The sequence below is a fragment of the Salvelinus fontinalis genome, chromosome 1 (genome assembly GCF_029448725.1).
Source record: "Salvelinus fontinalis isolate EN_2023a chromosome 1, ASM2944872v1, whole genome shotgun sequence".
NCBI classification, from domain to species: domain Eukaryota; kingdom Metazoa; phylum Chordata; class Actinopteri; order Salmoniformes; family Salmonidae; genus Salvelinus; species Salvelinus fontinalis.
In genome coordinates this window covers 46,875,880-46,894,130 of record NC_074665.1, presented here as the reverse complement: position 1 = coordinate 46,894,130, position 18,251 = coordinate 46,875,880, and the positions used below count along the sequence as shown (strand labels likewise).

The 18,251-nt window shown below is 43.2% G+C and overlaps 1 protein-coding gene and 1 long non-coding RNA gene across 3 annotated transcripts; both read left to right on the top strand.

Moving 5' to 3' along the window:
* Positions 1 to 10,295: 10,295 nt before the first annotated feature.
* LOC129854008 (uncharacterized) lies at positions 10,296 to 11,582 on the top strand. Its single transcript, XR_008759220.1, has 3 exons — positions 10,296 to 11,165; positions 11,253 to 11,429; positions 11,520 to 11,582. It is a non-coding gene; the product is annotated as an uncharacterized LOC129854008 (long non-coding RNA).
* A 114-nt stretch (positions 11,583 to 11,696) lies between these two features.
* On the top strand, positions 11,697 to 14,150 carry LOC129855850 (putative nuclease HARBI1). Of its 2 annotated transcripts, XM_055923917.1 has the most exons (5): positions 11,697 to 12,121; positions 12,201 to 12,236; positions 12,335 to 12,890; positions 13,172 to 13,283; positions 13,378 to 14,150. In XM_055923917.1, exons 3-5 carry the CDS (start codon positions 12,822 to 12,824, stop codon positions 13,746 to 13,748), a joined length of 552 nt encoding a protein of 183 aa, XP_055779892.1. In that variant the 5' UTR covers positions 11,697 to 12,121; positions 12,201 to 12,236; positions 12,335 to 12,821; the 3' UTR covers positions 13,749 to 14,150. The 2 variants fall into 2 exon arrangements, with proteins under 2 accessions (XP_055779892.1, XP_055779901.1); XM_055923926.1 differs by lacking the exons at positions 11,697 to 12,121; positions 12,201 to 12,236 and having other exon boundaries at positions 12,259 to 12,890.
* Positions 14,151 to 18,251: the final 4,101 nt, after the last annotated feature.

The following is an 18,251-nucleotide window of genomic DNA, read 5'->3' as shown; positions in this document are numbered from 1 at the left end:
ATCCTTGATGAAAACCTGCTCCAGAGCGCTCAGGACCTCAGACTGGGACGAAGGTTGACCTTCCAACAGGATAATGACCCTAAGCACACAAACAAGACAATGCAGGAGTGGCTTCGGGACAAGTCTCTGAATGTCCATGAGTGGCCCAGCCAGAGCCCGAACTTGAACCCGAACAAGCATCTCTGGAGAGACCTGAAAATAGCTGTGCAGCGATGCTTCCCATCCAACCTGACAGAGCTTGAGAGGATCTGCAGAGAAGAATGGGAGAAACTCCCCAAATACAGGTGTGCGTCATATCCAAGAAGAAGACTCGAGGCTGTAATCGCGCCAAAGTTGCTTTAACAAAGTACTGAGTAAAGGGTCTGAATTCTTATGTAAATGTGATATTTCAGTTTTTTTTATTTTATAAATTAGCAACATTTTCTAAAATCCTTATTGTGTGCAGATTGATGAGGGAAAAAACAATTTAATACATTTTAGAATAAGACTGTAACCTAACAAAATGTGAAAAAAGTCAAGGGGTCTGAATACTTTCCAAATGCACTGTAACTATTGAAAGATAGTTGATATGCGTTTTTCTACATTGTAATGGACACAGTCCAACCTTTGGTAGGCAGGCGGTTGGCAGTCTTCGGCTGTGGTACAGCAAAGAAGTCAGCCACTGCTCATGGTTCTCACAGGGGAAGTGAAATGATAGGCTACAATGACTTTGCTCCGGATCATGCACACCACAAATGACATTTTCTTGCGCCAGTGCCTTTTCATTATCTGGTATGACACGCGTGGTTTCTAGCTAACGTTACACCAATCAAAGTAGTGGAGCGTGTAGTGAAGCAAAACTTTAGTGGTCAAAACCATTCATCTTGGGGGGAGGGAGTTGGCAAAATGCTATCTTATCACAACATGTATGGCCATATATAAACACTGAGTATACCAAACATCAAGAACACCTTCCTAATATTGAGTTGCACCCCCCCCCCCGCTCAATTTGTTGGCCTCTACAAGGTGTCAAAAGTGTTCCACAGAGGGATGCTGGCCCATGTTGACTCCAATGCTTCCCACAGTTGTGTCAAGTTGGCTGGATGTCCTTTGGATGGTGGAAACTGGATTGCGGGAAACTGTTGAGCGTGAAAAACCCATCAACGTTGCAGTTCTTGACACAAACCAGTGCGCCTGGGACCTACTACCATACAAAAACATACGTTTGCATGCACGCCCTATTTTAATTTGCTCCATGGCTCAAGCGGCCAAGTGGACACAAGGCTGTTTGGCTCGTCTCAGTCATGAAGAGGAATAACTGGTGGGTGGTAACATTCAAATAAAATCCAGCCCTGGTAAGAAAACGTAGGCTGAAAAGAATGTGTATGTCATCATAGGAAAAGACCCCAGATTCACATGGATTTGCACAAAGTGGGCAATTCGGATTTGTCATTTCAAGCCCAAATATATCACACTTTGACTAAAACAATGACTTATTGACTTAAAACGTTGTGCAACATCATGGGTAAGCTCTGGCCATAGTGTGGGCATTTAAAGGGCACATCCTTTAATATAACAGGCCTTTCAAAAAATGCAATTATGGTGAACAATTTCTACTTAAAATATCAAAGGGACACAAAAGGCACTCTATTCGTGGAAAGACCCACACACTCGCTTAGCTATTGGCTCTGTGAAAAACTTGCCTTGGCAAATGTTACTTTCTGTTGTGTGTACAATAGTTGGCTAGTAAACTAGTCGTATCTCTAGCATGGTTGTAGTTAAAGTATGAGCACTAAGGCAGGTATCATAAAGCTAGCAGATAGGTTTAATTCAAATATATTTTCAAGTTCGACATGGCTCCTTCACATCTTTACCTTCTTAGCAAGTTAGCGATTCGGCGCTAACTCCAAAGTGGAGCTGAAAGGGATCAACAAAATTCTCTATACCTCTTTCTCAGAGCTGAAACTGACCACGGCTAGAATCGTCCAAACGTGGGTCCTGAATTGAGAATCCATCAGAACTGGCAATTAGTTGAAGGACACTCCTAAACAGATGGACAGTGGTGTGGTCTGCAGGGGGAGTCATCCTCCCTTTGGGCAGAGAAATTGTCCAGAGATGGACAGCTGTGCCCAGGGCAAGGCATATAGGAAATGACATCACGGGCAGTGTGCAACAGTATTTGTTGCCCCCGGGGGTCTCTCGACTCAGTGACCTGGCCACCATGAGCAGACAGGCAGACAGATGACTATCTAAGATTCATTACAAGGTCAGAGACAGTCCTACCAACACCAGCATTATTACATGTTCTTAGAATGAGCTGTCTCTAAAACACTGGGTTACTTTCCTTTACAATACATTTGATGTCTTTGCAAAAAAATATATAATCTGGTTTCGTTTAGGAGTCTGACCAGATAGAGTATAGGTGATTTCCTGTACCTCTCTGTGTGTCCATTTTTTTAAAAGGTATTTTTTAAGCAGTGTCCCACTCCTTTTGTAATTGTTGAGCTTTAATTGAAGAGATTAAACAGTATTGGAAAGACAGGGTGAGAAAAAGGGCAGTGGGCCAGATTCGAACACATGTCGACTCTGGCATACGTGTGTACCAGGATCAGCAGCTGTAACCACTGGATCACACAGGCCACCCGTGCATCACCTTAGAGTGGCAAGTTTGTCCGTTTCTAAGCTAAGACAATCCTAACTGTGTTATTGTGTTGACTGAAAAGAATGTCCAATTGATATTGGTTCGGAATGTGACGTGTAATATCTATAATAGAACCCCCATGTTTCCTAAGTGTGCTTTCAAATGGATATGCATGAACAGAACCCTCATTAGATTTGAAAGAAATGTATCTGTTTATGAATGTCTGTTGTATGCTTATTTGCATATTGCTTATTCAAGGCAGTGCACATGTATGCGAGTAGGTTACTGTGTTTGTTGGTATACACTGTGTGTTTCTATGCCCTTGTGAATGTATATGTTTTTGGCTGTGAATTCGTACATTCAGTGTACTTACTTGTCTAGGCCTACTTCTGTATCCATTTCTTCTGATTCAATGAGTTGAATCTCTACTGTTGTGGAATTTAGTTCAAAACGTACTTACATCGATCCTCTCAGTCCTCCACATGTGCACACACACACTCACGCACACACACACTCGCCCCATGTGTGTGACAGCTCGCCTTCTATGACTGGTCCACTGAGCCATCATTGACCTTCCATGGGATTGGAATTGCCAGGCCAATTGACCAAATCACTGATCTTTAAAAGCAGCTCTGGGGGGGGGGGGGCTGAGTCCCCCCCTCACCCTTCATCCCCCCACACCCCTCCACCTCGCTCTAATCAAGGAGCAGGCAGGCAGGACTCTGGGTCGCAGTGGCGACGCTAACGAGTGGCGACAGCTCCTCAGTGCTCGGGGCAACGACCAGCTCGGCTGTCGAAGACCGCGGAGAGAGTCCGCCAGGCACGCACTGAGGCGAGGTTTGCTGTTTTGGGAGGAGGGGTGGAGGAGGAAGGGGGTAAGATGGGGGAGATTACTGGTGGTAAGGGGGTGCATGAGGAAAAGATAAGCAACTCCAGCACAGGGGTCCACAGATACACTCATATACACCAATGCGCACACACACACACACATAGATGCACACAAACATACTATTATATTTTACTGTACTCACAGAGATACACACACTCTCTCTCACAGCACACACACTGGGCCTGCAAAAAACTCCACATCCCAAGCCATCCCTCCATCCCTGGGGCCTACTTGCAGAGTGCTGTTGCCCCCCCTCCCTCCCCCCATCTCCTCTGGAAGGAACAGTTTAACTTCTGTCATTCGGATGAAGTGGGTGACTCAGTCTCTGCGTGGCGAGCGGATGTGACAGGCCGGTAATCGACAGGACAAAGAGAGGATTTATGAAATATTAGCAAACCTTAATAATTCACAATGCACAGGCCTGGGGAAATCCCTTGCCACTGAAGCTGCCCCCTCTGCCTACCTGTCATCTCTCTACCTTTATTCTTTCTCTTTCTTTGTCCCTCTCTTAGGTTGTTGAAGGTCAGTGTCCCTCACCAGTTACCTAGACTGAATGTTAGAATCACACGTTTTGAAACACTGTAGCCAACCAATTTGGTTTGTACAGCTCTAACAGAGACTTTGCCTTTTGCCTCCAGTACCTTCACTAATCAACTCTGGGTGTGCGGTAGAATCTGCCTATTATGTACAGCTCTTATGATGAAATCACTGAAAAACTGTCTTTTTATGGTGTTAAACGGGAACTGCACCCGTTGATTTGGCCTCATTTTTTGGCTTGCTCCTCAAGAAATGCTGGCGGCCATGACAGAAGCCAAACGTGAGTTGGGTTGGGCTGGGGGTGTGGTTTGATGTGGGTGTATCCTTGCCAACACCAAGACACACCCATCTGTCAAAACCTTGCCCGCAGCAGTTTCCCCCCAATCAATTACAACAAACAAACCTCCTGCAGGTTGAGTTAAGTAACTACAGGCAGATGTACGGTGAGATGCCGGAGGAAGCTTTGAATGGGTCAGAGTAATATGAGAAGAATACAATTGCTGAATTTATGTAGATATTCTAAACTAAGCTTTTTGATAAGTTTCAAATGTAGTAACATGTCCATGTAGAATAAACAACCCTTTAAATAATACCATAGAAGCAGTGTTCTGCTAATATAACAATGTGCACCTTTCACTGTAATTCCCAGCCGATATACAGTACCAGTCAAAAGTTTGGACACACCTACTCATTCAAGGGTTTTTCTTTATTTTTACTATTTTCTACATTGTAGAATAATAGTGAAGACATCAAAACTACGAAATAACACATGGAATCATGTAGTAACCCAAATATGTTTTATATTTGTGATTCTTCAAAGTAGCCACCCTTGATGACAGCTTTGCACACTCTTGGCATTCTCTCAACCAGCTTCATAAGGTAGTCACCTGGAATACATTTAAATTATCAGGTGTACCTTGTTAAAAGTTAAATAGTGGAATTTCTTTCCGTCTTAATGCGTTTGAGCCAATCAGTTGTGTTGTGACAAGGTAGGGGTGGTATACAGAAGATAGCCCTATTATGTTTCACCGAGACGTGGCTGAACGACGACACGGCCAAAATAGAGCTAGCAGGATTTTCCATGCACCGGCAGAACAGAGATGATACCAAGGAAGCGAAGGTAATCTGCCTAAATGATTACCGCCCCGTGGCACTCACGTTGGTAGCCATGAAGTGCTTTGAAAGGCTGGTCATGGCTCACATCAACAGCATCCTCCCAGACACCCTAGACCCACACCAATTTGCATACCGCCCCCAACAGATCCACAGATGATGCAATCTCAATCGCACGCCACGCTGCCCTTTCTCACCTGGACAAAAGGAATACCTATGTGAAAATGCTGTTCATTGACTACAGCTCAGCATTCAACACCACAGTGCCCACGAAGCTCATCACTAAGCTAAGGACTCTGGGACTAAACACCTCCCTCTGCAACTGGATCCTGGACTTCCTGACAGGCCGCCCCCAGGTGGTAAGAGTAGGCAACAACATGTCTGCCACGCTGATCCTTAACACTGGGGCCCATCAGGGGTGTATATTTAGTCCCATCCTGTATTCCCTGTTCACCTATCACTGTGTGGCCAAACACGACTCCAACACCATCATTACGTTTGGTAGGCCTGATCCCCGAAAACAATGAGACGGCCTATAGGGAGGAGGTCAGAGAACTGGCAGTGTGGTGCCAGGACAACAACCTCTCCCTCAATGTGAGCTAGACAAAGGAGCTGATCGTGGACTACAGGAAAAGGCAGGCCGAACAGGTCCCCATTAACATCGACGGGGCTGTAGTGGAGCGGGTCGAGTTTCAAGTTCCTTGGTGTCCACATCACCAACGAACTATCATGTTCCAAACATACCAAGACAGTCGTGAAGAGGGAACGACAAAACCATATCCCCCTCAGGAGACTAAAGAGATTTGGCATGGGTCCTTAGATCCTCAAAAGGTTCTACAGCTACAACATCAAGAGCATCCTGGGCGGTTGCATCACCGCCTGGTATGGCAACTGCTCTGCATCTGACCGTAAGGCACTACAGAGGGTAGTGCGAATGGCCCAGTACATCACTGGGGCAAAACTCCCTGCCATCCAGGACATATACAATAGGCGGTGTCAGAAGAAAGCCCTTAAAATTGTCAGAGACTCCAGTCACCCAAGTTATAGACTGTTTTCTCCTCAATAGCTTCTATCCCAAGCCGTAAGATTACTGAACAATAAATAAAATTGCCACCGGACAATTTACATAGACACCCCCCTCCACACTTTTGTACACTGCTGCTACTCGCTGTTTATTATCTATGCATAGTCACTTCACCCCCACCTCAATGTACAAATTACCTCAACTAACCTGTACCTCCGCACCATGACTCGGTACCGGTGGCCCCTGTATATAGCCTCGTTATTGTGTTACTTTTTATAATTACTTTTTATTTTAGTTTACTTGGTAAAAGAAATTCTTAACTCTTCTTGGACTGCACTGTTGGTTAAAGGCTTGTAAGTAAGCATTTCACAGTAAAGTCTACACTTGTTGTATGCAGCACATGTGACAAATAAAGTTTGATTTCATTTCATTTGAAAAACAATCAAGCAATATGATGAAACTGGCTTTCATGAGGACCGCCACAGGAAAGTTACCTCTGCTGTAGAGGACAAGTTCATTAGAGTTACCAGCCTCAGAAATTGCAGCCCAAATAAATGCTTCACAGAGTTCAAGTAACAAACACATCTCAACATCAACTGTTCAGAGGAAACTGCATGAATCAGTCCTTCTTAGTCAAATTGCTGCAAGGTAACCACTACTAAAAGACTCCAATAACAAGAAACTTGCTTAGGCCAAGAAACACGAGCAATGGACATTAGACCAGTCAACATGTGCTTAGCATATGTGGGAACTCCTTAAAGACTGTTGTGAAAGATTCCAGGTGAAGCTGCTTGAGAGAATGCCAAGAGTGTGCAAAGCTGTCATCAAGGCGAACGGCAGCTATATTTTAGGAATCTAAAATATATTTGGATTTGTTTAACACTTTTTTGTTTACTACATGATTCCATATGTGTTATTTCATAGTTTTGACATCTTTACTATTATTCTACAATGTAGAAAATAGTAAAAAAAAAAAAAAGAACATTTTCTGCATTTTCTCTGGTGGTAATGGGGCCTCCTAATATTGACTGATAGCATTAAATTAAATAATTTTAAAAAGACAATACAAGTGAAAGTTGTGTCTAGTAAAAATGTTATGTTGAGTGCCAGGTCTCTCTCCATTTAGAGACATCAGTATCAAGCCTGTCTGCTGGTCAGGACTCCATCACATCATCTTGCAAGTCTCCATGTCCTGGCTCCATAGACTCATCTGTGAACGCATATACACACATCGTCAGTTTTCCTATTACCAATGGCAGTTCGGATAGGTGATATCTGACAAACAAACATATACAGTACTATGTTGAAGTTTGAACAGGTCAGACTAAACCTACCTAATTCTGTTCTCTCCATTGACGACCGTTGGTGAGCAGGCAAGAGGTGAGGCTGGAGGTAAGTTCTTTGCCAGCGCCCTATTGATGGTCATAGCAGCGTAGATCAGCTCCTGGCCCCTCAAAGATACTGGTCGGTCACACACAAAGAGCAATGATTACATGATCAATGGTGGTTATAATTAGCATGGGGGAGCCAACCAGATCGCTGCATTCACCTCTCTATTTTACTTAAGATACCATGATATGTGAAGTGAAATAAAATGGTAAAGGCAGCAATGAGGCTGGTTCCACCAGGCTAGATTATGAATTTGAATTGGCACAACTCAAAACTGTTTTGACCTTGTAACAGGTCAAATGTCACCAACCTGATTCAAGTGTCCTCCCTGTGCCATTTATAGGAATGCTCACAGTGAGGGCATGTCTGCCTGATGCTGAGGGTCTTCTCAATATTGCATGTTCTGCTGCAGACTGGATATCTTTTGAACAACTGCAGCTGGGAGGGCCTGTGACAGGGTGATACAATAGACAGCCAAGTGGTAAATTTAATTTTGTTATAAAGAAAGGACTACGCTTTTTGATAAAGCAATTTACAACCCAAATAACTTTTCACATAACACACATTGCCTTTGATGATGAAGCCTTCTTTGTCATCAGGACAGTGTCAAGCTAATTGTAGGTTGTCACTAGTTACATCAAAGTCATAAAGGCCACCTATTTCTACAATTTATCTCCTTAAAATGTGATTTAAAACCTAACCTCAACCACACTACTAACCTTACGCTTAACCCTAACCTTAAATTAAGACCAAAAAGTTATTTTATTTTTAAGATATGTATTTGTGGCTGTGGTAACTAGTGGAAAGTCAAAGTCTATGCTTTACAGATGTAGACTGACTGTAGCGTCAGATTGGAGTAGATTCAGGCCGGTGACGCCGTTACGGTTTGTTGCTCCTAGTTCACTGTATTAGTCAGACTCCGACATGAGTTAGCTGCCATCGTAGCTGCATCCATAATTTAGTTTTGCCTTAGTCAATACATAATACACTTGTATGAGCTACGAACTAACTTGCAAATCCAAGTTGTAGGCTAACGTTAGATAGCTAGCTAGATAACGTTAGCTAGCCTGCCTTGCTAGCATTATCAAATGATAACGTTACATAACCAGCAGTATTTAGACAATACACCAACTTTTATGAGCTACGACCTAAGTTGTAATGAGGTAGCTAGCTAGCTGCTAACACAAGGATATTTTATGGTCGACTGCCAGGCTGGGGACTGGACGATGCTAGAGAGTGCTCCTAGTCTGTCATAAGAGTGGGAGGGTCTTGTGGACAGTACATCAGCGTCATCCCATTCAACCGCCGCGCTCCATTCAGAGTTAGGTCTTCTCAGTACTCGGAGGACGTGCTGGAGTGCAAGGTGAAATGCCTTGAGCTCTAGTACTTTGATGTGAGCTGTTGTCATACACCATGGAACCCTGACTGGTTCAAGGCTCCCCATCCCTGCAGGGAAGCGTCTGTGGTCAAAGTCACCCTGTTGTGAACTGCACCTAGGATAACTACTCATTGCACATCCCCGAGTCGTTGGAGAATCGTGAAAGAAAGTCATCCGAAGGCGATTAATAGCAATTTCGTAATGTAAAACACAAACGTGAAGAAATGATTGTATGTCACACCACACCGCCTTTTATTGTGACAGGTCACGTGGGTACAGTGTGTGGCGTGACTGTAAACATCTTTTGATATTAAGCATCTCAATCACATCGCGTGAAGGAGTTCCCATAGGTCGCTTGGTGACCCATTACGAAAACGAAAGAACCAGCAATAACGTTGTCTAACGTTGTTAGCTAAATTATACCAGAGAGGTCATTATATTCCAGTATCTCTTGTTATACTCACCACCACTGGTCGTTGCACACCGTAGCCCCACTAAGTGGGCGGATTCGATTATGACAATGGACCTGATCGGACAGCTCAGAGCTTCTGCTCTTTTCTGTCCATAAAAAACAAATGGATTGGTGGAAGAGGCAGGGCAGGCCAGGAGCAAGGAAGGAGGGTGTGGTCAAGCAAGGCATCCCCCGAGGCTAAATGCCCTAAGGTTTTTATCAGAACAGGCGTAGATTAGTTTCACCTTTTTCTTTTCCCGACTTGAGTTTGTGGTGTTTTTTACCCTACAAAAAGAAATGGAACTGTATTTTAAGACAGTTAAATACTCTACTAACAAAAAGGCTGTTAGAATTGTAAGTGTATGTATGTCCCTTAAGGTCCTTGTGTAATGTGATATTGTACCCCCTAGCTCGATTGTCCATTGTATATAATCTATATATACTTGTGTTCCCTCATGTACTTTCTGTATTGATTTGTTGTTTAAAAAAATAAACAGGTGTTAGCAGCATGCTAGACAGCTAATTAGCACAGGTGTCTTCCGTAAACACGCTGTATTATGGAGATATGGGAACACTAATCCTTTAAAAAAGTTTGTATCCATTTTTTAAAAAGACACACAAAAAATACAAAAAGAGTGTGGTGTTTAAAAAAATATATTTTTTTAAAATGTCATTAAAGTTATAGCTCACAACTGTGCGGGAGGAGGGGTGGGGGCGCTAAGGAGTGCATTCACATATATCTACACACTTTCATACACACACAATTTTAGTATTTTGTATTTTTTTGTATTTTGTATTTTTATTTATTATTATTCTTTTGTATTTTTATTTTTCTCTCTTTCCCTTCTCCCCTTTTCTCTCTTCTAGGTCAGTTTCAGCAATATGGACATGGGTGTATTTGTGGTCCATTTGGCCTGTCCCACAGCTTCCTTCAGTGATAGGTTGTGAGTGGCTCTGTTGATGAACTTCTGGCCAATGATTGACTGTCAATTGTTGATGGATGTCAGTCCAGGGGCCTGTTGCACAAAAGTAGAATTAAGACATCCGGGATAAATGACTCAGCTGAGCTCAATGAAGCCAAAACATGTGCGTCCAGGCTTAATTGGTTGCACAAAGACCAAGCCAGGATGAGCAGACACGGATTCATTAAGCCCGGTGAAACCAATCCTGGATAGGTGCGCGCTCACGGCTCACTCAAATAGACCCCGCCACAGATCACAGATTAACTGATTTACCATGGCAACTAGAGCCGCGTACTTTTCCCCGTCGGAAGCACAAATCCTCATGGAGGCATACGAGGAGGTAAAAGATATAATTAAGAAGAAAGGCAACACCGCCACAGTGATAAAGCAAAGAGAAAAAGCGTGGCAAAGTATTGCAGACCGCCTGAATGCGTAAGTAGTGCACAATTACACAGTCACCGCTCCGCTGAAACATCACAATTACAATTCAAATATTTAATTCACATCTCCAAAAATGCAGTTGTACTGTAATTATGAAACGGTTAAATTTTTAATTGAAATGCACTGCAGATATGAGTGAAATTGTGTAAAGTAACTCCATCACACTGTATAAAGCTATGATAAATTTTTTGATATTTTTACTGAAAACAAGACAAAAATACCAAGTAATTTTTTGCAGTGTGACTCCATTAAATGTGTGTGTGTGTGTGTGTGTGTGTGTGTGTGTGTAGATTAAACATGAACGGGCCAAAACGGACATGGCAGCAGGTCAAAATCAAATACAAGAACATTCTGCAGAATGGTATGGTCCCTGACTAATATTTAACAAAGCACAAGCATATATTGTACCCAGAAGGTGCCTGCTCACACATTGTCTGTACTGTTTTAGCAGTGAAAAAGAATACCCACAGACAAGGCACGGGTGGTGGGTCACCAAAGGCTGACCTTACCCCAGCAGAGGACATGGCCTTGGAGCTAAATAAAGGCAGGCCCGTCTTAGAGGGGATCCCTGGGGGGAAAGAGACGAGCATAGGTTCCTCCCAAGATGCCACCCGCTTCATTCAAGGTATGTCCTTCCATCTCTACATGGGATACAACCACATTCATATTGAATCAATTTGGACTGTCTGACTTTGGTTTACCTATTGCCTTGCAGTGTCTGGCAGCACTGTGTTCCTGTTAGAGCCACCAGCACAAGCACCAGACGATGCTGATCCAGTGAGTACTCCATCAAAGGCATACTGTAGGCCTGGCATGTCTTGTCTACTAGCTTCAATATGAATCCGATTAAATGTGATAGGGTGAAGGCCCCAGTGCAGCAGCAACAGCACATGATGGAGACGATGATGAGGAGGAGACCATCTCTCTGGATTCCAGAAGGCATGAGGTATCATGTTAAGACTGTGAAAGTACTATTTACTCTACAATAGTGAGGAGTCCTCATCAAAATCAAAAAATCTAATTTCTTTTACAGGACCCAGATGCTATACAGTGGGAAAACCAGCCTGGCAACATAGTGCGTATTAATAAAAGGACACCACATCCTGCCAAATTCCAGCTGCGCTAATTGTATTGTGTTCACAGAGCTCACAAGCTATCAGAAAGTTGTATGGCAACCACCTCCGGCGCCAAATAGAACTGGCAGACATAGACATTCAGTACAAGAAGAAAAAGATGGAAAATCTTGCACTGGAGTCCGAAATAAAAAAGAGGACAATTAGGAAACTGGACCTTGAAATAAAAAAACTTGAGAGGGAGGTGAGATATGCCTTCAATGTACACTGTATGCTAACTGTAACACAAATGTATTAATCATTATTTTTCTTTCCTCCCCCAGCTCCAAGAAGATGACACAGCTCAAAATAAAAATTAGGTATATTCTCGTAAAGTCAAGTGAGCCATGACATATGAGCTCTTATTGTGAGCACACAGGACGGTGGCATCTTTCTAAGGTTTTTTTTATTTTCCCAGCAATCAGTACAACCAAGTCATCGTTATAAGGCATCGCCCTCTTTTGCCCACCCCCCCCAGCACCAGGTGTGGCCACTAGCCTATATGAAGGCCCAAAATTGTGTGTTCCTTTCTGCTCTGACAATGGCATGCCCATTCGTGCGAGATGTGGTGGATGAAGAAGCACTTGTGCTGAGGAGAGCCTTCAGGCGAGAAAGGGTCTTCAGGGACCGGTTGGACCCACTGGCCTTCCCTGATGACCATCTATATGAAAGATACAGGTTTTCTGCAGATGGCATCAGGTATCTATGCAGACTACTGGGTCCCAGGATTAAGCACCGCACTGCACGGAGCCATGCACTGAGTGTGGAGCAAATGGTTTGTGTGGCCTTGCGCTTTTTTGCTAGTGGAGCCTTCCTGTACTCAGTGGGGGATGCAGAACAGCTGAACAAGGCCACAATTTGCCGCACAATAAGGAGTGTGTGTCTGGCTATCAAAGCATTAGCAGATGTCTTCATCTCCTTCCCTGGCCACAGAAGACTCTGTGACATCAAAGAGGAGTTCTATAGGATTGCAGGTAAGAGGATCTACAAATTACAGGACAACTGTTAACACATAGTAGGATACTCATTACTTTGTGTGACAGGTTTCCCCAATGTCATTGGTGCAGTGGACTGCACACACATAAGGATAAAAGCCCCCTTAGGTGCCCATGAAGCCGATTTTGTGAATAGGAAATCCTTTCACAGCATTAATGTTCAGGTGAACATAACTTTTTGAAATTGTCCATTGACGAACACTCTGCATTGCCAGTGATGTCCATTGATTGGTGTAATATTCCTCATCTTATGATTTCAGATGGTCTGCAATGCTGACTGTGTGATCAGCAATGTTGTGGCAAAATGGCCTGGCTCAGTCCATGACTCCAGAATCTTTCGGGCCTCTGAAATCTATCAGTGCCTATCACAAGGTAAGCCACACAACCCCTATTTATAACCATCATGGCTGTGTCAAGAATATCACTGTGTTTATGAGGTAGTAATGATGAGATTTTGTGTTGACAGGTGAATTCTCTGGTGTGTTGCTGGGAGACAGGGGGTATGGCTGCCAGCCTTTTCTCCTGACACCTTTCACAGACCCCCAGGAAGCACAGCAGGCCTACAACCATGCCCATGCCAGGACCAGGGCCAGAGTTGAAATGACCTTTGGCCTCCTGAAGGCACGCTTTCACTGCCTTCACAAATTAAGGGTCAGCCCTGTTAGGGCATGTGATATTACTGTGGCTTGTGCTGTCCTCCACAATGTGGCCTGCCTGAGGAAGGAGAGGGCCCCCAGAGTGCCACCAGCCATGGACTGGGACAATCCGTCAATCTTCCCTGATGACGACAGTGGTCGGCTGCTGAGGGACCAATATGTGTTGAATTATTTTAGTTAGTATGTGTGCTTTCAATTTTGGTTAAATATGTCCTGCGGTGGCAGAGGAATTTGGGTTTTTTTGGGTTCGTTTTGTTACGAATTTGGCCTCTTATGATGTTTGTGCGGTATACTGTGTGTAATACAAGGCTGCAGGGAGGCTACTGCATCCATTCATTTGTCTGTTCAGTTGATGTGTATGGATTTGTCCTGCATTTATTTTAGTGTGCAGACATGCAGGGTGTGTTATATACAGACCTTTGAATGTGTATGTATCATTTTGTATAATATGCTTGGATTCTGTGCTTTCCATCTTGTAGAGTCACTGTGACTTCAGTTTCGAAAGGAGCTGATGGTTTACCTGCTTTGTTTTGTCCTTATTCAATAAAGGAACATAATGTTACACATTGTGTTTTTATATTCATATGGAATGTGTATTTGTTTATATGACAGAGTACTAGGGCCACACTGAAGAAAAAGGATAAAGTCATAAATTTATGAGGCTGGTTCTTTCTGCAGAAAAGCTACATATTGTTTTTACAGTTTTGATACTTATGACAATGTGATACTTAATATTCTGGCACATCAGCATGTCTTTGTTTATGAAACCATACTGAAGTACAATTTCACGAAATGCCCCACATCTGTCATTTTAACAACTGTCCTCCTTTAAAACAACTGGTTACAATATTATTACTTGTGTTTTTTTCCCCTCTGTGGCCCTAATATTCTATCATTTTATATATAGCCTTATAGTCTATGGGAAACTGTAAATTATCTAATGATAGCAACATCATCTAAAAATTATTTTTTATCCAAAATCATTGAAATTAATGATCACAAATGTTTAAATAATGACAGTGGGTCTAGTTATATGTGATAACAATGTATAGTGAGCAGTGAAATAACTATTGGTTTCCATTTGTGGTGACTGCTGACTGACATTAGGGATGAGATTAAATAGATCCTGGAATTTAGCCTGGTCTGGAGCAGGCTAGCTCCACAGAATAAATCTCCATGGTAATTTATACCATAATATATCCTCCTGCCCCCTATCCATCTTTAGTGCAACCGGATTACGGATCAATTGAGCCAGGATCACCAAGATATCCTGGCTTAATCCCTTATCCTAGTTTTGTGCAACAGGCCCCTGATATGCTGTTAACATGGTGATTGCTGATGTATCTTGGTAGTCTGTAAGCCATTTTTATTGCCATGTTTTGGATTATCTGTAGCCGATTCATCTGCTGTGGTGAAGCTCTTATCCAGGCTGGTAGGGCGTATTCAAAGAGGGATCGGATGTAGCTGATGTAGACTTTCAGCACTGTCTGAGGTGAGGCTCCATATTTTTTTCCGCACAGCGTTTTTAGGTGGTTTAGTCTTTCGTCCCTCTCTATGTTCGCTATATGGGTTGTCAAGTACATGTTCTTCTGGAAGGTGACTCCAAGGAATGTAGCTTATTTTTCTCCTTACTGTTTCACCGTAGAGTTTGAGATCTATGGGTTTCCTGTTTTATTTGCTGGTGCTTCTTGTGAAGAGGACACATTGGGTTTTTTGTGGGTTCAATTTTACTCGCCACATGTTAGACCATGTCTCGATCATTTCAATAGACTTCTGGAGTTTTTTTGCAGCAGTTGAGGACATTTGGAGCTGGACCAGTAGCAGAGGTCATCGGCAAACTGTGACACTTGGCCTATGGTGGGTGGAGGGTAATAAATATCTGATATGTAGAGTAGAAAGAGTAGTGGCCTTAGAACTGCCCCCTGTGGGACACCTGCTTCGGGGGTAAAAGATGAGGATATTGCTGTGGAGACCTTCACTTTAATTGTACGGTTGTGGAGAAAGCTAGTGATGATGTTTCTGATGGAGAGTGGTAGTTTGAGATTGGAGTCTGCAAGCCGGTAGCACAACCCATTGTGCCACATCTTGTCAAATGCTTTTTCTACATCAAAGAAAACCGCCAGGGTAAGTTCTTTTGTCTTGAAGTTCCAAAGGATGTCCTCTGACAGTCTTAGAATGTTATCGGTAGTTGATCTTCTTTTTCTGAAGCCAGCTTGGTGGATTCCAATGAGGCCCATTTCCTCAGTGTGGCTGCTCAGTCTTTGGGTGAGTACTCTCTCAAACAGCTTCCCAGCATGACTGAGGAGGCTACTGAGCCGCGGGGCACCTATATATGGCCTGTGACGTGAATGGGAAAAACGGTCCATAAACATACATCTCTTTTACATAAAATATATGTTTGAATTTTCAAACTAGTTTTCATGGGGAAGGCAAATAAAACGTTTTTATTAAAAGCAATCACTTTTGCATGTAAAAACACAGAATCATACTCATTACGTCACTTTTGTTTTGAGCCGACTTCGCCGTGGGCTTTGAACGGGACACCTGGCTCACGCTCGGGACGCAGCCCGGTTCCAAAACGAATGCAAGCAAAACTAGCCAAACAGGGTGCCCAGGCCTGATAAATCAAATTCCTTCAATGAAGGGAAGGGAAGCGAAGTGGGATGAGGTGCGATTTGCATGTGGAGCTTGGCAAAAGGGGGCATGATTTGTTGACATAATTGTAATCAAAACCCAAGCTTCATGTACTTGTTGTGACGCACTGAGGTTCCAAACTCCGTTTTAGTTAAGACTGACTTTATGACAAAAATTATCCTATTTACACTTTATAGTCAATTTTAACACTAGAATAAATGTTTATGACTCATAGCAATGCCACATAGAGCGTTTTCAAAGGGAATAGTTGCTTTTATGGGCAGTCGCTCTTTAAGTATTAACAAAAATTCAGGAGAGGGGACCAGACTTTACTGCAACCACTTTAACTAGTTGCCTTGAATCCAGCTCCCTAGCAACTCAACAAGCTTCAGCTGCTACTAATTTCCAAATCAGCCCCCATGCCTGTTTTCAACGCTTTAACTAGTTGCCTTGACCGCAGCTCCTCAACAAGCATCAGCTGCAACTCATTGCTAATCAGCCTCCACACCTGTGCTCACGCTCCTTAATGCCACTGCCAGCCTACTTAAACTTGACCAAACTAACAATCCTCCTCTTTGTTCTGCAGTGCATGTTAATGTGTGTTACAAGTCTTATCAAGTTGCATCTCAACTACACTTTACAAACTATAAATGCAACAATTTCAAAGGTTTTATTGAGTTACAGTTCCTATAAGGAAATCAGTCAATTGAAATACATTTGTTTGGCACTAATCTATGGCCTTCACATGACTGGGAATACAGATACGCATCTGTTGGTCACATACCAGTCAGTATCTGGTGTGACTGCCATTTTCCTCATGCAGTGTGACATCTCCTTCGCATAGAATTGATCAGGCTGTTGATTGTGGCTTGTTGTCCCACTCCTCAAAAATGGCTGTGTGAAGTTGCTGGATTTTAGGTGGGAACTGGAACACGCTGTTGTACACGTTGATCCAGAGCATTCCAAACATGCTCTATGGGTGACATGTCTGAGTATGCAGACCATGAAATAAATGGGACATTTTCAGCATCGAGCAATTGTGTACAGATCCTTGTGACATGAAGCTGTGCATTATCATGCTGAAACATGAGGTGATGGCGGCGGATCAATGGCATCAATCGTCACGGTATCTCTGTGCATTCAAATTTCCATTGATAAAATGCAATTGTGTTTGTTGTCTGTAGCTTATGGCTGCCCATACCATAACCCCACCTCCACCATGGGGCACTCTGTTCACAACGTTGACATCAGCAAACCACTCGCCTACACAATGCCATACTCTGCCGGTACAGTTGAAACTGGGATTCATCCATGAAGAGCACACTTCTTCAGCGTGCCAGTGGCCATCGAAGTTGAGTTTGCCCACAGAAGTTGGTTACGATGCCAAACTGCAGTCTGGTCAAGACCCTCTTGAGGACGACACGCAGATGAGCGTCCCTGAGACGGTTTCTGACAGTTTCTGCAGACATTCTTCTCTCATACATATCCACAGTTTCATCAGCTGTCCGGGTGGCTGATCTCATACGATCCTGCATGTAAGGAAGCCGGATGTGGAGGCACTTCGATGGTGTTGGTTACACGTGGTCTGCGGTTGTGAGGCCGGTTGGATTTACTGACACATTTTCTGAAATGACATTGGTAGAGAAATTAACATGAATTTCTCTGGCAACAGCTATGGTGGGACATTCCTGCAGTCAGCATGCCAATTGAACGCTCCCTCGAATCTTGAGACATCTGTGGCATTGTTATGTGACAAAACTGCACATTTTAGAGTGGCTTTTTATTATCCCCAGCACAAGGTGCACCTGTTTTATGATCATACTTTTTAATCAGCTTATTGATATGCCACACCTGTCAGGTGGATGGATTCTCTTGGCAAAGGAGAAATGCTTACTAACAGGGATGTACAAAATTTGAGCGAAATAATCTTTTTTTGTGCGCATGGAACATTTCTGGGATCTTTTATTTCAGGTCATGAAACATCAAATCAAATGTTATTTGTCACATGTGCCGAATACAACAGGTGTAGACCTTACAGTGAAATGCTTAC